We start from the raw sequence: 25,889 nt of genomic DNA, 5'->3' as shown, positions 1-25,889 counted from the left end.
AACTTCTCTGAGCCTCAGTTCCCCTGCCTATAAAATGGGAATACTCACACCCCATGCCTCTGAAGGTTGGTGTGAGGAGTTAGTGGGCAGTGCCTGGAACAGAGCCTAGCACCCAATTTAGGCCCAGAAGATGCCGGCTCTTTACTGGGAGCTGGATGGGAGGGCACAGGAGTTGAGGCGGGTCTGACTCACTGAGAGTGGAGAAGAGTGACCACGTGGAAGCTGAGACAGCAAGGCCAATGGCCCTCAGTCTATGCATTGACCCCGCCCCCGCCCCCGCCCTTTCGCAGCCCACCTCCAGAGGGCAGAGCGTCCTCTCCTTTGCCCAGCTCTTACCGGCTGCGCAGCTGCTCCAGCGTTAGATAGAGAAACGTCTTCTTCTCTGGTTGTACCCTTAAGGCCCTCTCTCCCTGCTCTGGGCTTTGGTCCCCCATCTGTGAAATGAGGCTATGGGATGAAGGGGCCCCTGGAAGTGGGGCCCACATACCCCACAGTGACCACTCCAGAGCCCCGAGGGCTCCAGCAGCAGCCACCGTGGGCGGCATCTGGTGGGTGTCTCCTCAAACCTCCCACGTCCACATAAGGAAATGGGAGTCTCAGAACATCAAGGCATCGCCAGGCCCTAGGCTGACAGATGGCAGGTGCCAAGCCTTTCTCTTTGCTCTCTCCTGCCTCCTGGAAGATCAAGCAGAGCAGATGGTGAGGCTCCCTGAAACCCCTTCTATCTTCCCTCGCTTCCTCCCAGTCACCAGCCCAGGCCTGAGACTTTAGGGGCTCTAGAAACATCTGCAGGTGTCCTGCGTTCTATACCCATAAGCGATTGTGTGGGAGCCCAGCCTTTCCTTCCACTCATGCTTCAGACTTCTCCCCTCGAGCAACATGGAGAGAAGGATGGGTCAGAGCCCCCGTTTGACCCTGGCTAGTCCCAGTGGGAGCAGCCGTCCAGCCCCACCATCCCCTGCGAACCCCACTTCCTATTGCCCCCCCCAGCCCTGACAGCTTTGGCAACCACAGAAAATGCCAAGCGCTTTTTTCTTTCTTCCCTGCCAACGCAGACACACCTTGGCTTTATTTATCTACAGATTTTCCATTTCCTTTTCTGGGAAGTCGTCAGGGTCCTGCACCATCACAATGGAGGCTGGGAAGAGAGGGTGTATCCCGGCTCACCCTGGGAAGGCGTGAGTAAGGCAGGCTGGGAGCCCAGACCCCAGGTGACCCCACTGTGCTCTCCCCGACCTCCCTTTAGGCCAAGGTGACCTCTCGGGCTGGCCTTTCACAGGAACACACCTGTTTATGAGCGAAGGACCTTGGCCTGGGGCCGGGACTTCCTAAGGCTTTAGGCGGAAGGCTGACCAAGTCTCTCTCCCCTGTCCTGCTGGGGTCGTGTCCATCGTCACATTCAGAGGCCTAACTGTCCGAGCTCCTCACTCATCCTCAGCTCCCGCCCACACTGGCGCTCCATGAGCAGGCAGGGCCCAGGCCTCTGCCTCTGCACCAGCCAGGATGGGAAACAGAGATCCAGGCTGTGAAGAGAAGGTAGACTCACGCAGTTTGTCCTGGGCGGGGTGGGGCGGGGCACTGCGCCACCCCACCTCTGCCAGTGCCCCTCCGAGGCTCTCAGCCAGCAGTGGGGAACCTCCCCACCTCTGCCAGGGCTGGAAGCCCCCATCCCATCCCTCCTTCTGCTCAGACTTCCCCCTCCACCACCACCTCCCTTCCTTCACATAAACACGTTTGTCTGCCCTGTCCCCTCCAGGAAGCCTTTCCTGATTATTGGGAAGAGGTGAGGCTCTCACACTGCCCACAGATCCATCTCAGCCCTTCCTGAGGCTCAGGCCCGGGCCTTAGCTGCCCTCTCCTGAGCTCTCAGGACTGCGCGGTGAAGCATCAGAGCTTTAGGATTCCCTCTTTTTCAGGGGCCCTGGAGCCAACTAGTGTCTGAGCTGGTAGGCAGAGGAAGGATGGCCTCTCCTATGGGCGTTGACCGTGGTGCTGACCCAGGCTGGGCACAAGGGGCACTGTGTTATCTACACTGTGAGTCTGTCAGGGATGCACCCCACGGAGGTGCCTAGGCTCAGTCCTTCTCATGGAAAGGCCCACAGTGCCCCTAAAACATGGCCTGTTTCTCAAATATCCTGGTGGTAAGATCTACTTCATCCATTCCCTGGGCAGCCAGAATCAGGGGAAGGACTTTTTCCTGATTACAGACAGCTGTCTCTGTTATTACAGAGTCAGAGTTGGTAAACATTTCTTTCCTTTTTGCTATGGCTTCCAGGAAGCTCAGATGGAATGTGATACTCAATTGCAGTCTCTTCTCTCCCACATCATGAGAAGCTACCTTCCTTTCTGTGTGTGTTTGTTTGTTTTTTAACTAGATTGTGATCAGGAGTTTTTTTGTTTGTTTGTTTTGGTAATTCAGCCCCTTGCTGCTCAAAGTCCAGAGACCATCGGTCGTGAGACCCGCAGCATTGGCATCACCTGGAAACCTGCTGGAAATGCAGAATCTTGGGCCCCACCCGGACCTACTGAATCAGAATCTGCATTTGAATAAGGCGCCTAGGGCACTCTCGTTCACATTAAAGTCTGAGAAGCACTGGTGGAATCCTCAAATGCCAGGAACGGATTTAAAATGTATATGCAGTAAGACTAGTATTGAATCTCCCCTTTCCCACCCTGATTTCTCTACCAAAGAAATTTATCTCCGCTGCAGCCCTGCCCAAGCCTGACCCCACCCATTCAGACCAGCCCTGGCTCTGGATTTTGGTTCTTAGTTCTGCTTTCTGGCAGGGTCAGAGACGGGAGCCCTGTTGGACAATCCTCTGTAGGATGAGGCAGGTGGTAGGTATGTGCCCAGGAGACGGGCCCTCCAGGGACCAACTGTCTGCTCCCTTCTGGACTAAGGTTGCCTTCGTACAAAGTGGACTCTCATCAGCAGCTGCTCCTGGCCACTCCCAGGATAATGGAATTGTCCTGGTGTAACTTTGCTGGGCTTGGGCCCCCCACTGCCACCAGGATGAAGCAGAAGCACAGAGGGCATGTGAAACGTGGGAATGGCCCTCTGAGAAATGGCAGCCCTTGGAAAATTGTCTTTATGCCCCCTCTTCTGATCTAAAGAGCTGTCAGTGGTCAGGGGGTGGGGAGCGTACTCTTGGCCTGTGGCTCGGAAGGCCTGTGGAAGGAAAGGGGGCAGCACTGCTGGGAAATGACATATAAAGAGCGACTCGCTAACCATAGGAGCTGGCCCACAGTGAACAGGTGACAGGTTCCCAGGGGGCAAAGCACCCACAGAGAAGAGCATGGTCCCCTGGCAGGGATGGTATTAAGGATCCCTTCCTGGATCTGATGATACACAATTTTAGGCAACCTTCGTGATCCCTTCAGAGCCCAAGGGCCTATGATTCCAAGTCCTCCTTCTCCAGGAAGGCTTCTAGGACTTCTGCCCTCACGGATCACTCTCTTCCCTCCAGCTCATAACCTTGCCTGGGCTCCTCTCCCACTGCCTTCCTTGTTTTTGTGTCTGGGCCCCCGCAGTAAGCCTGCCAACCCAGGGTCTAGGTTTCCTCCTCTGCCCGTCTGTGCTGAGACTCACAGGGTGGAGATGAGCGGGAGATGCAGGCAGGCAGTTGCTCCAGGCCTGGAGGCTCCTTCTTCCTACGCTGACTCAAAAAATGGCCACTTTCTGGCGTTCTGGCTCCCAGATGCAGAGGGCTTGGAGGAGGACCTCTCACGTGTTCCCAGCCTGCTGCCAGCATGAGAGTTCTCTTCCTTCAGACCTGAACCTGGCCGGGGCAGAGGCAGGATTGACATGAAGGGACCTGGGCTGTTCCTGAGTTTGAGGCACTGAAGCCCCATCCCCTCTGGCCCTAGCTCTTAGCGGTCCCAGTGATGTCAGCCCCCGAAGAGGGTGGCGGGGGCAGAGAGTCCTGCTTCTGTCAAGTAGCAAGGCCTTCCTGGCCCCCCTGCCCTCCTGACTGCCCCTCTGACAGTGGGGGAAGGGCTAAATTGAGACCAGGTCACTGTGTATGACATTGGGAAAGCCACTTTAACCTGTGGCCTCAGTTTGCCTTCGTGCAATAGCGTCTTAATAACCTGAAGACCCTCCTGTTCCAATGATCTGATACTCAGGTATTCAGAGGTGTCCAGTTCTGGTGACAAGACAGATGACAAGAGGGCCCTGGAGGGGGGACTCACAGGCACCCTGGGAGTTGACTTCCTCGGACTGACAGGCATACCTGTAGAATAACAGCACAAAGCAGGAGGTATGTGTGGGGTGGGTGGTGAAGCTGCCAGCCCTGGGGACTGTGCACCCAGGGGCCCAGGGTGGGGGGCCATGTCATCATTTTCTCATTAGGCAAGACAGCGATCCGCCTGTGTGAGATGATCTTGCTGGCCCCGTGGGCTCCAGGAATGTTGGCTTCACATGAATAGAATCCCCAGACTGGATCTCAGAGGGAGGGGTCTCTGGTGGTTGGGGACAAGGGCGGCCCTGCTTACTCCCTCCCACCCTCCTAGACTCACCACGTCCTAGGAAGCCAAGGAGTGAAAGCGGGGAGGGGTCCCATACTTGGCCTGACCATTCCTGCTCTGTGGGTGCCCAGCGCACCCCCCGCCCCAACTCTGGCTGGTGGGCTGGCAGATGGCTGGTTCCATTAGCTTTTGAGAACTTTCCTGAGCTACCCTGCACACTGAGCCTGCTCCCCACCTGGCTGTGAGCAGAGAGCTGGGTCAGACCCGTTCCCCATCCCCACCCAGGGTTTGCACGGTGGGTCCCATCTGGAGAGAAGCAGAGACTAGGACACACATAGCAATAGATAGAGTCTCCCCAGGAGAGGAAACCCAGAGCATGGTGTCAGGGACATGCGCCACTGCACTCCTCTTGCCCACACTCCTTCCCTCCTGGAGGCCCCTGGATTATGAACAGCACGGGCGGCCACAGCTGGGAGCGCTCAGAGGTGCCACAGAGACTGTGCAGAGGTCCCAGGGCTCCGGGTACAGCCAACAGAGGCCACATTGTACAGGCCACAGGGTTTCGGAGGTGCAGGGGTTCATGGCCACAATGCGTATCTTTACTCTGCGTTTGCTGCGTGTGCAGGCGAGGATGTGTGTGGACTTGCGGGGGTGTGTGTTTGGGTATGCACATGCGTTTGCGTGCATGCCACACATGTTTTGTGGATGCACATCAATGAGTGTGCATTGCACGTACATGCATGTGTGCCCATGTGTAGTGTCCAAGTGTATGTGTTTACGTGTGTATGTGTTTACATGTGTGTGTGTGTGTGTGTATGCACATGCACTCAAGCCCATTCACTTCAGGAGAGAAGGAAGGGACAACCTGGCCTGTGTTGTGGCACCGCGCCAGGTGTGACTAGGCAGGGCAGGTGAGAAGGCTGGTTAATGCGCAAGGAGGAGAGGGTAGGGGACACAGCTCAGCCCAGGAATACACCTTCCGTGTTGGAGGTGTCAGTCTGACGGTGCCGTTTCTGGCCCCTCAGAGTACTACCCTTGGCCATGGCGGTGGCCATGATGGCCCCAGGCCACATTATGATCTTTTTTTGGCCGCATCAGAAGCATGAAGTTCCCAGGCCAGGGATCGAACCCGAACCACAGTTTCAACCTGCACCACAGTTGCAGTGGCAGATCCTTGACCCTCTGTGCCACAGGGAACTTCCCACATTATGATTTTTGAAGGCCCTGGGTTCTTTTGCTTTGTAGGCCCCTTCCTCCATAAAAAAATACTAAAAATGAAAATTTATAACTAGGGAGCTATAAAGACAAATACATTAATGCCAGTGGTGAGGGGGTTGAGAACAGCAGAAAACAGTGAAAGAGGAATTTCCCTAAAGCTCTGGTACCTCCAGCACCAGGGCAGTCCCACTATAGGGCCCATAGCGAGTGCCAGGCAGCACCAGGGCAGTACCTGCTCCCACAGCTGCTGGAAAGAACCAGCGACACTCTGGCCCTGCAAAGTTCCCAGCTGTCCCAGACCCACGATCACTGCAGCTGCTCTCAGTGGAGTCCCCTGTTCTGCTCTTCTCCCTCCCGAGAGGGAGGGGTAGCAGCTTGAGACCAAGGCCACCACCAGCATTTTCTAGAAGTGAGAGATGCAGCCCTCTGGGCCCAGCAGGGCCTCCTTGCCCACAGGGCAGGGCTGGGGAAAACGTGACCTCACCCAGTCTTGGAGGACCTCCTCCAGTCCCAGCAGACTAGGGGGTGGGGCGGGGGCAGCCCTGTGTCCTCAAGGCACCTTCATTTCAGGCCTGGGAGCCCAGACGGAATCCCCAAGCCAGGCAGGGGCAACTGTCCCACCTTATCTCTTTGGCCCCTTCTCTGTGGCTTCAAGTGAGGGATTGCTCTTGATGGAAGGTTGCTAAAACATCAAAATAGAAAATCCCGCTTTCCAGAAATAGGATAGACACTGTTCCATCGCTCAGGGCAGGCAAGCCTGAGGGGAGGGCAGGGCGAGGAGAATGAATGGGAGGCAGTAGTTTAGAAAATTACTAAATTGTTCCACCTCTGGTGAATCACTGGTGGCCGCTAAATCCGGTTTTGATTTAAGGGGGATCGAGTGACGCCTCAATGGCCAGGAGTTATCTGTCAGCCAGGGAGAAATTCACATGCCTTGAGGGGTGGGTACTTGTATCTCAGGAAGTCAGACAGTCAGACAGCAGAGGGTTCCAAGATCATCCCTGCCACGCCCGGCCTCGTGCTCAGCTCTGCTGGGGGCACAGTGGACAGGGAAGGGGAAGACCCAGGCCCTAAGCTAGCCTCACTCCATGGGGTCAACAGGGGTCAGCCCCGGCTGGGGTGAGCTCACCGCGGAGGCTGTGGGTGCAGCTGTGGAGGGGGGCTCAGAGGAGGGCGCCTGGGTAGGAGGAGGAGTGTGCGTGCAAAAGTCTGGGGACAGTGAGCCTGGCGGTGGGGGAGCCCAGGCCCTTGTCTGGGGCTGGGAAGGGGTGGTGAGTGGAGAGCCGTGAGGACAGGGCCCAGGTTTGTCTCCTTTTTGGTGTCTGGGCTCTGGGCCTCCTCTCCCCTCGGAGTGAACGGCCATGCCTCATAGGAACGATGACTCTGCACTGATGCCAAAGCTTCAGCCCAGGCCTCCCAGGCACTGGTAGGGGCCAGGCCCCATCTGGGTGGCCGAGAGCCCAGGCTGGTGGGCCCAGCTCAAGGTCAGAGCGGGATGGTAGCTAGTGCCCTGTTGAGAGGCAGTGCTGGGAGGGCCAGGGGATTCTCTGGGAGGGGGAGCTCGTTGGTTCTTTACCGCCCTCTCCCAGCCCCTGGGGCACTTTGTCCTGTATCCCGCCCTCCGTCAGTGCTCCCTGCCAGGATTCAGAGAAGCCTGAGGGATTTGAGGAGATTCATCCAAGCTGCTGCTAAGCCTATGGTCGGGGCCTCTCTGAGTCTCCTTCCTCCGGCCCAAACTCCATCCCCCCCCCCCCCCCCCCCCGCCGGCAGGCCTCCGGAGGGAATGAAGTCATTGTTCCCCATAATGCAGCCTTTGGGTGGGAAATCCCTGCCGCCCAGAAGGGAGGGTCCATTCCCCTCAGTCCCTCTGCCCCGCGCTCCACAGAAGCTGCTGGCTAAGGGAGTGCGGGCCGCAGCCCCGCCCCTGGGTGTCTTCTCCGCCCACAGCCCCAGGTCAGCATCCTTGGCCAGCAGGTGATGCTCTGTGCACCCACCTCTGGACACAGCTGAGGTTCTCCCACTGGATCCGGTGGCAACTGGGTCCAGATGGTCCTGGGAACAGCCAGCTCTGACTGGAATGTGGGTCTTGCAGGCACGTCAGGAATAAGGCACATCTGGAAAAGCGTTTGCTGAGACTGTTGCTCCAACCGGGCCAGACAGTGCCCGGGGCCTGAGTGGCCTCCAGCCCCGCCTCGGGAGCTGGGGATGGGGGGAGCCCCCCAATTTAGCCCGGCCCAGGCCTGTGGGCTCCGGAGGCGGGGGCCACAGCCCTGCCCATGGGAGGGACTAGGAGCCTGCCACGTCAGGCCACACTGGAGGGGGTGCTGAGTGGAAGTGGTGCCCTCCCCTGAGCCCAAGTTCCCAGGCTGGTGGGGCCGCCGGGATAGCTCTGGCCTCTCCTAGCCTCTCTGTGTGCTGTCTAATAGCCCGATGTTCCCTTCCCCACTGGCCCTCACCCCACCCCGATTACATGGGGAAGTTGAAGATGGTCTGTCTCCTACCCTCACCCGCCTGGTGCCTCTGGGCCAGCTTCCACAGCTTTTATACTTGTTCCTGGGCCAGCAGAAATGGGGTTTCCAGGAGTTCTTGCTGTGACACAGTGGGCTAAGAATCCAACAGCAGGGGCTCGGGGTCACTGCAGAGGTACATGTTTGATCCCCAGCCTGGTGAGTTAGAGGATCTTGTGTGGCTGCCGCTCGGAACTTACGTATGCTGCAGGTGTGGCCATTCCAAAAAAGACAATTAAAGAAATGGGGTTCCATCTGGTAACCAGGTCCATTGGGGCCCTTCCTGATAGGTGGGCAGAGAACCAAACTGGGGATCCCGAGTTCTGATCGCAGCTTTTCTGTTCCTTAGCAAATCTCTTACCATCTGAGGCTCCTAGGGTTGCAGTGACGATGCACCCTTAAGACAAAGGCTGTTTCCTTCTTTCCTTCCCTGGTTGGTCTGGATTCGTGGCAGACCAGGAGGAAGGAAGTGGAGGGGTTTGAGGCTTTTGGGGGTCTGTGACTCCCACTTCCCCATTGAAATGGTCAGGTCATGGCCACAGAGGTCCTTTTGCATTATGGGAAATGGCAGGCAAATGAGGTGGGCGTTATCCTGGAGATGGCTGCATTCTGATGGCGCCTCCTGGTGATGGCAATGCCTTCATCCAAAGGAATGGAACCATAATGGTGGCATTTAAGGCAGATGCCATGCTGGCCTGGGAGAGGGGCCAGGAGACACAGGGGTGGGGGCTGTTGCCCTGAGGACCCTTATATCGTCCTGAGGTTGGTGGGTGCCTAACTGACCTGGGCACAAGTGCTTTGTTTTTGCTTTTTGTTTTCTGTTTTTTTTAGGGCCGCAGCCACGGCATATGGAAGTTCCCAAGCTAGGGGTCGAAACGGAGCTACGGTTGCCAGCCTACACCACAGCCACAGCAGCAGGGGATCCCAGCCTTGTCTGCAAACTATACCACAGCTCACAGCAATGCTGGATGCTTAACCCACTGAGCAAGGCTGGGGCTCGAACCCACATCCTCATGGGTACCAGTCAAGTTTGTTACCGCTGAGCCACAGTAGAAACTCCTGGGCTCAAGTGCTTTGTTATAACCCCTGCGTCCCCCATCTCCTGCCCTGCTCCAGAAGGACATGGGCCTCTGACAAATATGCACGCACACACATGCACACCACACTGTCACACACTGGGTCAGAGCCCGCAGGCTCATGTGCTAGAATGAAGGCTTCAGGAGGACAAGGAGCTGGGCCATCTGGTTCGTAGCTGTCTCCCCAGTGCCAGCATGGTGTTTGGCACAGGACACCTGCTAAGTAATTATTTGTTGGATAAATTGGGACTTCCTAGATGATGTGCTTCCTCACACGTAGTAGCACATGGCGTGTCCTCTGCTGCGTGGATCCAGTCCTGTTTCTGGGGTGCTGCACCCCCATACCTGCCTGAGTCTAGAGACCCTTGTGGGCCTGGTGCCGCTCTCCCCCTGTTGCCTTCCTCAAGCCCTCCTGGCTGGGTCCCAGTAGCTACAAGTGCCAGAACTTGTCCCTGCGCCAAGCAGAGGCAGGACCAGAGGGCCTCCAGCAGGATCAGGAGACCCAGGGGAAGGGGGAGGCCGACATGTACGTCCCTTGGTGGACACGGAGCCTGGGGCCTGCAGGGAAAGGTCCTGCTCCAGAAGAGCCCACCCTGAGGGCACCCCAGCCCCGCCCTCAGAGCCTGGTCGGAGGGGAAGCAGGACCAACCTCCAAAGCCGGAGAGTGAGGGGCTCCTGGCCAGGTGCAGGGAGCGCTGGTCAGAGGCCTTGAACTGTCTGCAAAACCCTTGACCATGGGGCATGGTTGTGCCAGGCCACGGGGCCAGGGTGGGAGGACACTCCCAGGGGGAGGCGGGGGCAGAGAGCTGAGCCAGCCCTGCCCAGAGTGATGGATGTGGAGCAGGTTCTGGGAAATAGCTCAGCAGGGCCAGCTCCCTCTCCCGGATAGTTAATAAGGCACCAGTTACCCCCAGCTGAAGGCTTCTGGGCCACCATACTGACTCCCTGCCTCACGTCCACTCCATCCTGTACTTATAGACACTTAGGTGCACTTAGGTGGACGCAGCTCCCTCCGCTCCACCCCAGCGGGCCTCCTGCTCCCAGCAGACACCAAGCTGATCCCTGGGGGTTCATCGGCAGACCTGGGGCGCTGCAGCCGGGCAGGAGGGAGGCCATTGGGGGCTGGCATCGTCTTCTGCAGATGGCCCCTGAACAGGACCCGTGTGCTCATGCCTGCCCTGGCACACACACAATTCAGAGAAGTCCTTCCGCTCACTGGGCCTCAGTTTCCCACCTGTGAAATGGGGAGAAGCCCGCCTTCTCCAGTAGGGCTGTGATGAGGCTGGCAGGAGACCGGAGGAGAGGACCAGGGAGGCCCCTCCCTCCTGGGGCAGCTTTGCCCCCAGGGCCCTGCCTGGCTCCTCTTCCCCGCAGACGCACTGCAGCAGCCTGGTGGCCTGGGCCTGGGGTTCCTGACCAGCCTCCGGCCCAGGAGTCCAGGTTCCTGCTCAGTTCACTGGCTGCCGCTGGGCCTCTGGCTTTGGCGCAAGGCTGGACTATGGGGCGGGGTGGGGGGCGGGCATGGTCTTTAGAGCTGCCTCTTCCCTCCCCCTGCCCCAGGCAGTGTCCGGTCCCTCCCCTTTCCCCTCTGCTCTCTCCTCTTGCTCTTCTGGATTCTCACCTCTGGGTCCAGTCCTGTGTCCCCTCTTTCCAGTGGTCTTTCGCGCTTTGTGCTGTCTCTGTCTCTCCTTCTCAGTCCCCAGTGTCTCCCTATCACTGTTTGGGGATCTGTTCCTTTCACTTCTGCTTCGGCTGATTCCACATCCCACTGTCCTTCCTCCTCCCTCTGTCTCTCTGCCTCTCGTTGCCTCCTTTGCCTCTTCCCCTCTGGGCCCCGGTGTCTCTTCCTCTCCCTTTCGTGCTCCCACCTCTCTTCCCCCTTTCTCTCCTCCCCTTTCCCTCCGGGGCTTTCCGGTCAGGTTGCCCTTCCTCCTGTCTCCCCAGTGGTCCACCAGCTTCATAGGCTTCGAGAGGAAAGTCCTTGCCTGCCCTCATCTTCCCCAGCTGCCGCAAGATCATTCGCTCAAATCAGAGTAGGGAGCATCCTAGCCTGTCTCAGGCCTGCCCTGGACCACAGAGTGGGGGGTGGTCTGTAGATGAGCTCTCTGTACCCCCTGATGCCTCTGTGTCCCCATCAACTGAGGCCTGGCCGGTGGTCTGAGGGTTCTGGGACATTCCTATGGTGACATTTAGTGGCCAGGTATGGGAGGCGCAGACTGCCGCTGGGGACCCCTGGACCTGTGGACTCCAGACTCAGGCCTCTCTGGGGTTGGATGGGGATGGCAGACCAGCAGGGTCATGGTGCCCGCCTCTAGGAGGGCAACGTCCACCTGCTGAACCTAGCCGCTCACCCGCCCCATCCGGAGCGCCTGGCTTTGCCCTCGGGCACCCCCTGCGCTTTGCACACAGGGCAGGGACACCTGGATTTCTCTGGCCCCCTGAGTGGGGCCAACTTGGAGGAATTTCTCAAAGCCTATTAGAGAAACGCTGCCTCCTGCCTGCCTCCTCGAGCTGGGCAGGGCTGAGGGCGGAGGGAGAGAGGGAGGGAGGGGAGAGAGGAGGAAGGGAAAAAAAGTTGGCAGGCCGACAGCAGAGCTGTGTCTGCATCCATCGCTGAGAGGAGGCCCGTGCAGTGTGGGGCGGGCCAGGAGCAAGGAGAGGCCTTCCTCCCTTTGTGCTCCCCCCCCCCGGGGGGGCCCTATAAATAGGCCCAGCCCCGGCTGTGGCTCAGCTCTCAGAGAGAGGCGAGCACCAGGCAGCCGTCTCAAGCCAAGCCCCCTGCCAACATGGCCAGCGAGTTCAAGAAGAAGATCTTCTGGAGGGCGGTGGTGGCCGAGTTCCTGGCCATGACCCTCTTCATCTTCATCAGCATCGGTTCTGCCCTGGGCTTCCAGTACCCCGTGAGGAACAACCAGACTTCAGGTGCGGCCCAGGATAACGTGAAGGTGTCGCTGGCCTTTGGGCTGAGCATTGCCACGCTGGCCCAGAGCGTGGGCCACATCAGCGGCGCCCACCTCAACCCGGCCGTCACGCTGGGGCTCCTGCTCAGCTGCCAGATCAGTGTCCTCCGGGCTGTCATGTACATCATTGCCCAGTGTGTGGGGGCCATCGTCGCCACTGCCATCCTCTCAGGCATCACCTCCTCCCTGCCCGGCAACTCCCTTGGCCTGAACTCGGTGAGTGGGGTGGTCCCAGGCGCCGGGGCTCTAGAATGGTGCTGAGATGCCGCCGGTTTCATCCTCTGCCCACTGTGCAGATGGGGATACTGAGGAACAGAGAGGACGAGAGGTTGCTGGAGGTCATGCTCAGTTGACCTGGAACTCAGCTGTGCCTGGGTCCAGAGCCCTTTTTCTTCCAGGCACTGTGGGACACGGAGACCCAGAGCGTAATGGTCTTGCCAGTGTCCCCTGCGGGCCTCTATTATGGGAAATAAGCTCTGGAGGCAGCTAGTGGTTGGGCCAGCAGCTCCTCACCCTGGTTTCTTGCTCCCTTCCACCCCAAGCCCTCCCTGTGCAGCAGCTGCCTCCCCATGCGGCCTGGACCCCAGGGAAACTCTGTCTGCTGTCCCCCGCCTCCCTGCACCACAGGCCGGGCATGTGTGTGGGTCCGTGACAGTGTGAGCAGGACTCCCCTGGGGCTGCTCCAGCAGCCCCACATTCGCACAGGTCCCCAAACCAACTGCCTTGAAGGAAAAAGCTCCTCTTGCTCTTCTGGCCCCAGGTGGGGGACAAAGATGGGGGTGAAAACCCTGTCTGGACAGTGTGCAGGCGGTTTTCTTGGATTACAGCAAGGGGCAGGGGCGGGGCAGGGCCCTCTCACCCCCTCTCTGGGTCCATTCGCGGTGGCCGGGCACTGAGAGGTGTGGTGTGTGGGTGGGTGTGAGCCGTGTACGCGCATGGATGGCCACCCTCATGGGTCTCCGAGCCCATGGAACCTGGGCACTCCTGTGTGAGTCTTTTTTGGAAGCGTGTCTGTGTCTGTGAGCCCGTTATACTGCTGGGCAGGCATGTGTGGGGGCGAGTATGTGCCTGCGTGTGCCCACCGCTCTCAGACTAAATGGGGCCCGGCCTGGGGGCACTCAGGATAAGCAGATGTGGGTGACCCAGCGGCAGCTGCAGAAAAGAATTCCTCCTGGGCCGCTTAGCACAGCTAATTGGCTGTTGGCGGCAGTTGCCTGCTGTCGCAGACCTGGGCTTTTCCAGACCTTCAGCCAAGTGCAAACTCAGACCTGGCTTGGGCCACAGCAGGGGGAGATTTGGCCTGAGAGTCTGGGTAGGGCTTGGAGGAGGTCTTAGAACACCGCAGCCGAGGGGGCGTTGCCACAGGGAGGGAGCGAGGCCAGGGAGCAGAGAGAAGGGATCAGGTGGGGTGTCGGCTGGCAGGGCCTGGGCAGGGCAGGCGGGTGTGGGGACAGTAAGAGAGGGGCCAAGAGCCCTGCAGAGACCGCAGGGGGTGATCAGAGAAGCAGCTCTTGCTTCCCAGTCAAAGTTCAGCTCCTGGTGCTGCGGCTCGGGGAGGCTTGGCCAGCTCCGGTGCGGAGGGCAGCTGGCATGAGCCTGCCATGGAGGGATTAGCACTTCTTGTGCCACAGTGACACCTCACCCAACCCGGGGTTGAAGATTAGCCCTGTAGACTGGAGTTTAGACTTTAGTCGAGAAAGAGGTGGGCATGGTGGCTGTGAGGGACAGAGCTCCAGCAGGCTGCGTCCCTCCAGGTCTATCTCTCCAGCGGGGGCAGAGCCGGGCAACATCGGGGAGGGCCCGCCGGGTAGGGTTGGGATCACCTTGGGGCTTAGCTGGGCAGGATGGGCGTGGGGATAGGGTCCTCCTGGTGGGAAGCTGAGTCTCCCAGGCCTCTCGGCCCCCTCTTGACCCTCTGTCTCAAGGACCAGGCAGGCAGGTGTCTCTAAGCTGGCCATCCCAGGCAGACGTGGGAGGGCGGGCTCCTCTGTGTCATCTTGATCTGGCCACGCCCTCCTCCAGTGTCCCGTCCCCTCTCTGGCCTTCATTTTCCAGAGTTGCCCCAATACCTGAGCCAGGCGGGTGGCAGATGGGGGAGAAAAAGGGACAGCATCGTGTGGGGCCCAGCCTAGACTCAAGTCCTGGATCCTACCAGCTTGTTGGGTTTCCCCGAGGCTGAGAGCCCTGAGGCTCCAAGAGGGGACCTGGGTCTCTGGATATCTCCTGGCCACATGTGTAGTACCAGCATGCTCACTCTAGGTCTTGAGTTTATCACTCTTCCCAGGGCGGTCTGGCTAAGGGGAGCCCAAGAGGGGCCGTGCTAAGCATAAGGGCACTGAGCACTGTGGCGGGACCCAGGGCAGCCCTGTCCACACCGTGGAAGTTTGGGGTCTGGCAGGGCACAAACAGAGAAAGCATCCCCGCCAAGGGCTCCCGTCAGACACTGGACCTGGGATCCGAAGGGACCTGGGGGTGGCCCCAATGCCTCAAGAGCAGGTGACACACTCTTTCCTCCAAGCTCTGGGGGAGGCTCCTGCAGCCCCTCGAGTCCCGGGCCTCACCCTGGCCCAAACCCAGGTGGAGCCAGTTGTTGGCATGGAGATTTCTAAGGAAAATAGAGAAAGAAGTGGCAGGAAGTGGTTGGGGTGAGTCAGGGGGTGTCCCCCGGGGACATGTCGGGGACAACTTTCTCCTCACTGAGTCAGGGCTCAGGACATGCCTGGGAGGGGCCGTAGACGTCTCTCTGGCTTTGGGATCCTGGATGGTTTTATTCCTAGAGTGAGTGGCTCGGAGGCAGGGCTTGGTGCCCCCTGCCCCTGCCCTAGCTCAGCTACTAATGCCCTGTGTGACTTCATGCAGGCAGCCTTGTCTGTGTGACCCTGGCTCCTGGGGTCTTTGGTGTGGCTGGGCTCGGGGCAAGGCACTGGGAGGTGGAAGACACTCCTGAGCCTTGGAACCCTGACTGCTCACCTGCTCTTTTCCCTCTGCCACTGTGGCCGGCTCACCCACATTCTCCATAAACATAAATGTTACTGCCACAGACGGAGTGCAGGGCTGAGTCAGCCCGCTCCCGGCCCTGAGAAGCCCTTGGTCCCGTGCGAGTGCGAGATAAGCCGGGTGCACAGCTGCCGTTGATAGGGGGCAGGAGGCAGGTGCGATAAAAGGTGTCAGGGCATCAGGGACCTTCTGACCTTGAGCCGTGGCAGTGAGAGCCAGGAAGGCTCCAGGGAGGAGGTGCCATGGGAGTCTGAAAGTGGAGACCTCGGGGAGGAAGGGAAAGGGCTTCCAGGCAGAAGGGGTCATGGCCTGGGGGTCGTGGGGTGTGGCTGACCCGGGTTGTAGTGCAAGGCTGGGGCTCTGAGAGTGAGGGCTCAGGGTTCCGGCCAGCATCTGCCTGCGTCCTAGAGGGGACTGGGTACCAGGCCACTCCAGAGCTTGTGATTTCTGCCCCTTAACGGGCCCTGGCTGAGTGCAGACCTCCCTTATTTGGGGGTCTTTCCTCAGCCTCTGACTGCCTGGGGATTGCACTGCTTCTGCTTGCTGCATCCGGGGCCTGACTTTCCACTTTCCCAAGTTCTTGGGCCTCAGTTTCCCCAAAACTGACAGGAAAGCTGAGCGCACCCCGCCCCCTTCACCCCCTTCCCCTGCCCCAAGCTCTGCCCCAAGCCCTCTGCGTCCCCCAAGTTGGGGGTGGGCTGCCAAAAGGGAAGCCAGAGGTTTCTGACAGCCCCGCCCAAGGAGGGGGCAGGGGGCTGGGTGGTGATGCCACAGAGGGGACATATAATTATCGTTTCCAGCCAGAACCAGATGAGGGGGAGGGCACAGAGAGCCAGGAGCTTTGCGGTGGAGACTTCCCTTACCACGGAAAATTCTGAGGCTGTTTCCCCCATTAGAGCCCTCGGAGCAGCCCTGCCAGCCCCGTGGTGCCCGCCCCAACACCCTAACCAGAGCTTGCTCTGGGAACCCTCATCTGAGGGGGTGACACTCTGAGAGGGACCTGACCCACCGGGGTCCCTCAGTCTGAGAGGACTCACCTTGCACGCCCCCGCCCCCGCCCCCTGCGTACTCCCCCCCAGGTCACAGGGTCCCCTCACACCCTGAGCCATTAGCTCACTGTAGGCCAATCCCATGCCGTCTCCCCTAGTCTGCTCTCAGGCCCTCAGAGTGCTCCCCACTTTCTCTAGCGCCCCGCCCCGTGGGGCTCCTCTAGCGTTACTGAGGGCTTTTCCCGGACAGGTCACACGGGCCCCCTGCCTGCCCCTTGGGGCTTGGCTTGGAAAAGCTCTCCTAGGGGCACAGGGAACCCTTGGTTCTTGCTGGCAGAGCCTCCCTGGGGGCCACCGTCCCTGCCCTCTGGAAGCACCGGTGGGTCTGGGGTCTCCTGAATGGGTGTGGACTGAACCCCCATACCTGCGGGTAAGGGCAGAAATGTCATGGCCACTGTCCCCTCAGCCAGGGCCTCTCCCCGGGGTCCAGAGGGGCTCCTTACCCGCAGCGGTGTCCAGGGGGATAAGCGAGGGGCTGCTTCCCACCACCAAGGGCTAGAGTTCAGCGGCGAGCACGCCCTGAGCCTGGAAAGGTCCACTCAAAAGATGGGGGAAAAGGCTAGAAAATACCCCCTCCCATTAGCACTTCCTTTCAGCATGGAACTCCTACTGTCAGGACAGCTGGAGAGGCAGGTGTCTGCTCTGCGTAAAGAAGTAACTTTTTTTTTTGACTGCGGAGGAGCTGCCTCCGAGTCAGTGAGCGCCCCTGCCATCGTCAGGGGTGTGCAGGTAGGTTCTGCCAGGAGCCGGCAGCTCTGGGCCGCGTGGCTGTTCAGGAGTGGCTGACAGGACTGTATCGAGACCAGCCCCCGCCGAGACGGCCCTGTGGGAATCCAGCTCTCAGGATCCCGGCTGGGAGGGTGGCCGTGGGTCTTGGGGGCAGGGGTCCCGTGTCAGGCAGGGAGGAATCCTGCAGACGGTCTGGGGCCAGAGTCTGAGCTGAGGCTGCGATTTGACTCATAAGGAAACCACGAAGGCAGGGAGATGGGCCGAGGTGGCACAGCAGGCCCTGGTGGGGCAGGACTGTGTCCCCAGCCTCCTGCCTCCCAGCCCTCGCTTATCTCTGCGGCTCCGAAGTGCACACACTCACACACGCACAGGGCACACGGCCACACGTACACAGGCGTGGAAGCACATTCTCCTGAGACCCTAGGAGGGTGGGGTGGGGGCTTCTCAATGCAGCCCTTTCCTTTCCCCGGCAAGAGGGTGGGGCTGCCCTGGGGTGAGGAAGAGAAGGAGGGAGGGAAGGAGGAAGCCATTGCTTTGTGTATTGTTTCTTGTCAGGAAGATGAAGTGGCTTCTGGGAGCAAATAAATGGCCCTTTGAGAATTGCTTCTTTTTCTCTTATTCAAGGCGGCCTCCATCCCTTCTCTTCCCCCCCCCCCACCCGCCCCAGCCAGCCGTGCACCTGTGTGTGGGAATGCAGGACATGGGGACAAGGGTGACACACGCAGAAACGCACACAACGCAGATGTCAGGACCACACAGAGACACTCCCTCGCCCAACACACACACACGCACACACAGCCCACCTCTGTGAGAGACGGCACTCTGTACGATAGGGATTCTCCGAGACGGTTGAGACGGTTCTGGCCAATACAAGACTAGTTTGTCTGGATGTCCCGTGTGGGCCGAACAGAGGGTTTAGTCTCAAATTTGGACATGAGGGCCTTATGTATTTTCCTTAAATCAAATCTGTTCATTGTGCAGTTCAAATCCTCTTTGTTTGTGCTGTGTATTTCCCAACTCTGCATTCCATCAGCTTCTAAGAGAGGGTTGTTCAACCCTTTCACTCTGGTGGTGGCTCGATCCTTTTCTCCTTGGGATTCTGTCCATTTTTGTGTCATTGATTTTTAGGCTGTATTGCTTGGTGTGACAGGTTGAGAATTTTTGTAATCCTTAGATAGACTTTCCATTTAGTTATATTGTCTATTAAACCTCTTAGTGTCAGATGACAAAGAAAAGGAAGGTGTTACACCTGCCATGTGCGGTCCCCCCCAGACGCTGCAGATACCCGTCTACAAAGACACACAGAGGCACATAAAGCTGTGGGTCCTCGGAGGCACGCGCATGCACGCGTCGTCACGGAGGGGTGACCAGGGGCTCGCTGAGGTCGTCCTGGGCAGTGCTGACTCCTGGAGGCGTTGAGGGTGGGGTGGGGCAGGGCTCGATGTCATTGCTCTTCTGTCTTTGAGAGGATGCTCAGAGCCGTAGCCAGGCTGGACTCTGGACCTGCTGCTCCCCAAGGATCAGGTGCCAGGGGGCGCAGGCCAACTTGGGGCCCTAGGCCTTGAAAGCTGTCTTGCTCAGCTTGCCCACGGGCAGCGGGGAAAGGGGGTAGGGGTGAGGCCCATTGTCTGGAGAGGTCAGGCCTGGTGCCGGAGACACGCTGGCAGCTACAGAGCATCTCTGCCAGCTCCTGGGTCCAGGCTGGGACAGGCAGGACCCTTGGCCGGGCCTGTGTGTAGCCAGCACCTTGGCCTGTGAAGGTGGGTGACACAGACCCCGGGGCAAAGATCCTGGCCTTGCTGTCTCCTTCCCGGGCTTCGGCCTCACACGGAGACTAAAGACTGGCCTGCGGTCTCGCAGCGAGAAAGCAAATGAACCAGCGCTGGGTCCAGAGAGCTTCGCTGGAGCCAGGCTGTCTCTAGAGAGGGTGGAAGTGCCAGAAAATTAGCATTGTCTGCCACTTCTGTCACCACACAGTGAGTGTCCCTTTCGAGGTCTAAGCAGGGAGATGAGAGCGTGTCCCCTTCTGTCCTCACTGAGCTCCTAGGCCAGGGATCTCAGGCACCTACATAGGAGCCAGGAGGCCACTTTTCTGCCAGAGTTGCAGGCAGTTTGATGAGGGCTTGGCGGGGTGGCAGCAGAAATTAATTCTAGCCAGAGGCCTGAAAGAACTTCTCAGAGCTGGTGGGGTCTGAATTGGGCCTTGAGAGTGGGCTTCAGTGGGCTTGATACCAAAATGGTGAGTGTGGATTTTTCTGTTGCTTATACTTGTGTCCAGAAAATTGATGTTCCTTTTTTTTTGGCCTTCGTAAGACCTCGGCTGGGCAAAACTACCTGGGCCTGTGCAAACTTTATTTTATTTTTTTCAGTAATAAGTGACCACAACTGGGATTAGCCCTATTTAAGCAATTGTTTCAAATTTCATAGGTTGTAAACAGGAACATATGGTCTGAATTTTAACTTGCTCTTTTCTGGACATCAAGTTTCAACAGACCTTTTGCTATCCCTTCCAATTTTGAATGATCATTTTGCTTTTCAGATGTAAGTAACACAGGGGCTTTGGCAATTGAGAGAGGCAGTCACAGGCACTGAAGCAGCCAGGGGAGGCTTCCTGCTGGTGGTGGCAGTAACGGGTTTGGGGAGAGGAAGGTTACAAACCCATGTGTCTCTGGGCAGTCAGGTTCCAAAGGGCTCTGGGCAGCGGGGAAGGGGTACGTCCTGGAGTCCAGGGCTGGGGTCACTTCCTGTGGACCAGGCGTGGCGCCGGACTCCCTGCTCTGCTCACTTTGCGTGAAAAGTGGTGCCTTTGGGCAGAGCAGGGGCTGGGATGCTCAGACCTGGTTAAGAACCGGGGCAGGAGATGCGGGTGTTCAGACCACGTCTGTGAGGAGGGTGGGCCGGGGTGGGGAGGGCGAGGCAGGAGCCACTTAGAGCGATGGCTGCATTAATCAGTATGGAAGGGCTGGTGTCGGCACTCCTGCCAGCCAGCAATTAGGCTGACCGACCCTGGAGAACAGCAGAGAGAGGAGAGGAGGAGGCACCCCAAGCCTCCTGAGCCCTCAGACATGGAGGGTGGCAGCAGGTGTGGGTGTGACGGGTGTTGGTACAAGCGGCCCGGCCTCACCAACCTCCTCTCCATGGGGCCGTCCCGGCTCCAGGCGGGCCTCACTCCATGTCCACCCTCCTGAGCAGCAGAGCCCCTCCCCTTCCGTCTGCCCCCCAATCCTGGGGATTGGATGAGAAAGAACCAGAACAAAACCACAGCTATTCTGATCCCTCCTGCCTCTGCAGCCCTTTCTAAGGCGGCCCCAGAACAGCTCCCGCCACCTTAGAACAGCCTCCCTGCCTCTCTGGAGAATGGGAAGGAAAAATTAGATCCATTTTACAGATGGGGAAACTGAGGACCCGAGAGGCCACGGCCATGGTGCCAGCATGTAGGAGAGTCAAGACCCTCACTCAGGGTTCCCGCTTCCGCAGCCCACGTCGCATGGGAAGAAAAGCGGGTATTGCCCAGGGGGCTGGCGGAGCTGAGGGGCCACAGCTTGGGGTCGGCCTTTCCAGGCCCGGAGCTGGGGCCGCCGCGCAGGGGAGGGGATGTGAGTCACTTTCCCTGTAACCCAGGGCCGCAGACAAAAGCGGGAAGAGGATTGTTCTTGTAAGATGGCCTCAGGGTGGAGCTGAGAAAACCTCTGCGTGGTGGAGGGGTGCCCCCACCTAGGATTTTGCAAAATGCCCTGTGGCCTTGGAGATGCCCCTCAACCCCCCATGAGATTTCAAGTTCAGTTTTATGTGGATGCACCAGCCCTGTCTGGGAGAAGACAGCCTATGCGGCCACGTCCAGGCAATTTTGTGAGTGGGCCTTTGCCCATGTGGCCCAGCTCCCTTGTGTGGGCACCTGTGGCTCATGGGTCCCCCGTTTGTGGGGAGGGGCAGGGGCTCCCTGGGGAGGGGGCTCCTGGTACAGCCACAAAGGGAGGGCTCCAGTGACTTCACGGCAGCTCCCATTCCCTTCTTTTTCCATGAGTCATGTTTCTAAAAGTGGCCCAGGAGCAAGTGGGAGCCAGACGGTGGTGGTGGAGCCTGTGTGGCCAGAGAGAGGGAGGGGCGCCGGGCCAGGAGGGAGAGGGAGGGGACAGATAGGGAGCGCAGGGCCCAGAGGAAACGGGAGAGAGACACTGGACCTGGACCGGGGGAGCGGCAGCCAGAGGTGGGGAAGGAGACAGAGGGCGGAGGCCACAAGGGAGCTGGAGGGAGAGGGCCACATAATCAAGGAAGACACTCCCCTGCTTTGGAAAGTTTAGATGCAGCAGGGGCTGGGGTGGAATGTTCTGGAATTTGGGAGAATGAAACAATGTCTCCAGCTGGGCCCTCCCGCCCAGTTGCTGCTCTTCTTCGACTGTCCCTGAATGTCACTCGCCGTGTCCTCCCGTTTTCGGGGCTCTCCCCTGGACTATGGCTCTGGTAGCCCCAGGGTACCCTGGCCTGGATGTAGCTGGTTGCAGCAGTCCTGCCTCACCCCAGGCCTCTCTGGCCTTTGGGGGAGCACCGGTGGGTCTGGGCAGGCACCAGGGGCCGAGTTGGCGCTTCCTTGGCAGGTGTGGGAGGGGGAAAGGCCTGATGTCCCTGCTGGTGGCTCTATGTGCTTGGGTGGGGCCTGACCAGACACACACTGGTGATAGGCTCTTAGGGCACAGACGGTCTGGCTCTTGGGGCTCAGGCTGGAGACCCTGGGGGACTGTCCCCACTGCCCTGCTCACTGAGCCTTGCCACCCCTCTCCCCTCCAGCTGGCCCCTGGCGTGAACTCGGGCCAGGGCCTGGGCATCGAGATCATTGGCACCCTGCAGCTGGTGCTGTGCGTGCTGGCCACCACCGACAGGAGGCGCCGGGACCTTGGGGGCTCTGCCCCCCTTGCCATCGGCTTCTCTGTGGCCCTGGGACACCTGCTGGCGGTGAGTGGGGGACCTTCCCAGGTGGGGGTGGGGAGGGCAGAGCCAGGCAGGTGTCCCGTGGAGGACAGTGGGTGGGATCTGGACAGGGCTCATTCCACGGGATGGGGGGACCAGCTGCCCGTGAGAGGGACGCCTAGGGACCGCCCGACCATCTTTCTGAGTCTGTTTGTCCCCTCCCTGTTTCCTCCCTTGTCCTCTCTCTCCATCTCTCCATGTCACCCTCTGGCTTCCTCTCCCTCTGCCTGTTTCTCCGTCTCGTGTCCGGCCCGCTGCCCCCACCCAGATTGACTACACCGGCTGCGGCATTAACCCTGCCCGGTCCTTCGGCTCCGCGGTGATCACGCACAACTTCCAGGACCACTGGGTAAGTGGTTGCAGGGCTGCCCCGTGGAGGTGCGCGGGAGGCTTCAGTGCCTTATGGTGGGTCCCTGCTCAGTGACAGCCTCTCCTGTCACAGAGGCCCTGGGAGGATGGGCAGTGGGATGGAAACCAGGCAGAAAAGGGGCCGCCGGGCTCATACCTCGGGCAGCATAGACCAGGCCTCCCCCGCCGGCTCTGACCTGCTCCACGTCACCCCGGCCCCTCGCAGTGTCTGTGTCTCCTGAGCTAAGGCGATGGGGTTGGGGAGGGGTGCGTGTGGTAGCGCCTGCCTCCCTCCCAGGACAAAGGCCTCCCCACCTTCAGGCTGAGTGCAGCACGGAGTAAGCGTCCAGTGGATTTGGCTGTTCTGACAGTTGATGTTTCTGTCCCAGGCCACTTTTGATCAAACCAGACTGTCTCTGGGGCCCTTGCAAAGCTGGGAGGCTGGGTTGGGGCAGTGGCTACCCTCAAGGAGGGGCTGATACTCCCGGCATGCTGAGCTGGGCACAGACGCTCCTTACCGAAGCCCTGGCTTGAGCCAGTTGTGGGGGCACTGGGATGGGGCTGGTGGGGTTCAGCTGCCTTCCCTGTCCCGTGCCACGGGCTGGTGGGGCAGGGATCTCAGGGGAAGGGCGGGGGTCTCAGGGCAGGCGTCTCAGGGGAAGACGCTCAGGTCTCGGGGGTCTCAGGCCCCATCAGACACCCTCTGAGCCGCTCTCCTCGTTCCTAGGTTTTCTGGGTGGGGCCGTTCATCGGAGGAGCCCTGGCCGTGCTCATCTATGACTTCATCCTGGCGCCGCGCAGCAGCGACCTCACAGACCGCGTGAAGGTGTGGACCAGCGGCCAGGTGGAGGAGTATGACCTGGATGGCGACGACATCAACTCCAGGGTGGAGATGAAGCCCAAATAGGAGGGGCCTGGCCCGGGCATCCATGTGGGGGGGGCGAGGGCGGGCGGAGGGGGGGAGGGGTGATATCCACATTGTAGACACTCTGACAAGCTGGCCAAAGTCACTTCCCAAAGATCCGCAGGACCTGCGCGGTCAAGCCTGATTTGGGGCTGTTGCTCTCACCTTCTTTCTCTTTCTCCGTTTTCTGGCCTCAGGACTTCCTGGGGACCGAGATTCACCCATCACCCACTCCCTTGACGTCACAGAGGAGGTGAAAGAGAGGGACCCACCCTGCTAGGTTGTCCCCTCAGAGTGTGACGGGAGGTGTGCCAGAAAGTCCCCCTCATCCCAAAGTTGCTCACCAACGCACCTGCTGCAGGTGCCTGGGGCTCCATGGTGATGGCGTTGTGTCTTTGGGCGTCGCCCTCTTTCCTAGAATGAGCACGTGCCCTCGAAGGTGCTCGGAGCGGGAAGAGAGCCCAGCAGGTGCAGCCGTGGGGGCAGGTGGCAGACAGGCCTTGTCCTTGCAGCCTGGCTTGCTTCCAGGGCACCCCCGCCCCAACCCTGTGGTGTGCTGCACGACCCTGGGCACATTCCAATCTTGGGGCCTCAGTGACCCCATCTGTAAAGTGGCAGGGACCCCATAAAGAGCTATATGGGCCTGAGCCCCCCTCTTTAGGATTCTGTAAGTATAGACACACCGCAGGTTCTGGAAGATGTAGTCTGGACCAGCGCTGCTTCTTCCACTTGCCAAGTATACAGCTGTACCTACCCATCTGTGTGCATACCTGTACATAGGCTTAGTGTCTCAAAGCAGAGGGCGATATTCGGCCATCGGATGTCCCCGTTCCCAGGGGAGAGGGCTGATCCCTAGGCACTGGCTCCACTGGACAGAGCCTGCTGTTGCAGAATGAAGGCCTTGAAGGGGCGAGGGAGGGATGACCGTGTTCCTTCATGAGTTGTGGTTGGTCTTTTCCACCCATCACTGCACCACCCCCATCATCACGCAGTTTTTCCCTCTTCCTGCCAGTGTAGACGCAGGCCACCGTGTGCAGGTGCATTTATTAAAGGGCACTGGGTCATCTGAAGGTTATCAAACCTGAGGACAGATAATCGTGATTGGGATCAGCCCTCGGAGGCCGACGCCCTGGCTGGATGCTGAGGGGAATTTTCAGGTCCCAGCTGATCCTACGGGGTGGGGAGCAGCAGCCCCCCCATTCCCAAGCTCCCGAGCGGAGGCCTTGGGCAGCTGGGTGACCTGCACGGCTCCCCAGGCCATAGCCTTCCCTCCTCATTTGTTTGGAGGGAGAGCTGGTTTTGACCCGATGAAGTAGCTCTCTATGGCTGCAGCCCCAGAGCAATTCAGAGCACAGTCTGCTTGGGGCCAGCTATCTACACGTCCGTTCAATTCCACCAGGGCCAGAGCAGGTCCTCCCATGTGCCCGTGGCCATTGACTGTGACAAAAACGGAGAGACGCAATGCACAGGTATCTGGAAGCAGCAGGACAATCAGGAGGCCCTTGATGGTCACGACCCCTCATGACATCCGCACACTCCCTTCTCCCTTTCCTAGCAAAACCTTCTAGCCCATTTAACAGCTAAAGAAACTGAGGCCAGGACCCACAGCTAGATCATGATTTGGCCAGGCCTCCTAGCTGCCAGGGCCATGTCTCTGGCTACTCCTTGGACCGGGAGACTGGCCCCTCTCTTTCCCAGCTTCTGCATTTCCGCCTGGGCAATGGCCAGGGGCCAGGAGCGGGGAGGGTTGTGCTGCAGGGGGGGGGGGGGGGCGGTGGTCAGACCCATCCTGTCCTGTCCTGGCTGCTGCCTTCCAGGACCCTGCATCTGTCTGCTCTGCGTATATGGCTCTTTGGAATTGGAATTACATCATATGTTAAGAAAATAAAGAATAACAGAGGTCATCCGGGCTCCCCTGAGTTTTTCTTCTTTCAGTTCTGCGTTCCCACAGGGCGTCTCTGGCCCCACTCCTGGGGATTCAGCCTCAGGGGGAGCCACCTCCTGCCCTCCTGCCCTTAGGATCCATGATCTCAGAGGGTGGGCACGGCCCCACCCAGGCTCCATGTGGGGACACATGGGGTCTTGCCCCAGTGGGGCCGTTTTCGCTTCTGGCAGGCGAAGGACTTGGGGGATGGTGGGATTGAAGTGTGACAGCCCGTGGGTCCCCTCTGCCCCTTACTGCAGAGCCCACGCATCCCTCCCTCTGGCCCTCCTCAGGTTTCTGACCCACTGAGGCCCTCAGGCCCTGCCCTGGGAGCTCAGCCCTGGGGCAGGGTGGGAACAGACTCGCCCATCACAGTGAGGTTAGCACTGGGCTTGGCTGGCTGGGGAAGGATGGCCAGCAGCTAATAAGAGGCGGGGGACAGTCATTTAGTCCCTGGAGGCCTTGGGAGCTAAGCACTCCTCCGCCCTGGCATCATCACAAGCCACGTTCGGGGAAGATGTGTGTTTTCCCGTGGAGGATCTGCGGCTTTCGGCAGCTTCTTAAGTGGGGTTCCCAGGGCAGAAGAGAAGACAGGTCAGAGGGGTTGACCTCTGCCCCAGGGGGACGCCTCTGTCCACTCCTGCCTTTCCACCTGTCCCTGTGTCACTCCAGGCCCGTGTGGGCTGGAAGGGCTCCAGCCAGGCCTCTCCTTCCCACTCATGGCCACCCCCAGTACTGGGGGCAC

At 59.4% G+C, this 25,889-nt stretch overlaps 1 protein-coding gene and 1 long non-coding RNA gene across 4 annotated transcripts; one reads left to right on the top strand and one right to left on the bottom strand.

Moving 5' to 3' along the window:
- Window positions 304-11,800, bottom strand: LOC106508225. The gene is made up of 4 exons (XR_002340503.1): window positions 10,503-11,800; window positions 7,680-7,799; window positions 3,590-3,779; window positions 304-1,523 (listed from the first exon to the last, which is right to left on the bottom strand). It is a non-coding gene; the product is annotated as an uncharacterized LOC106508225 (long non-coding RNA).
- Window positions 11,865-25,124, top strand: AQP1 (aquaporin 1 (Colton blood group)). Of its 3 annotated transcripts, none has more exons than XM_021078524.1 (4): window positions 11,865-12,444; window positions 21,789-21,953; window positions 22,237-22,317; window positions 23,044-25,124. In XM_021078524.1, exons 1-4 carry the CDS (start codon window positions 12,055-12,057, stop codon window positions 23,221-23,223), a joined length of 816 nt encoding a protein of 271 aa, XP_020934183.1. In that variant the 5' UTR covers window positions 11,865-12,054; the 3' UTR covers window positions 23,224-25,124.

The sequence above is a fragment of the Sus scrofa genome, chromosome 18 (assembly GCF_000003025.6).
Source record: "Sus scrofa isolate TJ Tabasco breed Duroc chromosome 18, Sscrofa11.1, whole genome shotgun sequence".
NCBI classification, from domain to species: Eukaryota; Metazoa; Chordata; class Mammalia; order Artiodactyla; family Suidae; genus Sus; species Sus scrofa.
This window is presented reverse-complemented; position numbering and strand designations above follow the sequence as displayed.

What these genes read in the sequence shown, in the direction of transcription:
- AQP1 (XM_021078524.1), top strand. Translation starts at nt 12,055, where the DNA reads ATGGCCAGCGAGTTCAAGAAGAAGATCTTCTGGAGGGCGGTGGTGGCC. An exon ending in ACTCCCTTGGCCTGAACTCG is followed by an intron (nt 12,445 to 21,788) that starts GTGAGTGGGGTG and finishes TCTCCCCTCCAG; the next exon opens with CTGGCCCCTGGCGTGAACTC. An exon ending in CCCTGGGACACCTGCTGGCG is followed by an intron (nt 21,954 to 22,236) that starts GTGAGTGGGGGA and finishes GCCCCCACCCAG; the next exon opens with ATTGACTACACCGGCTGCGG.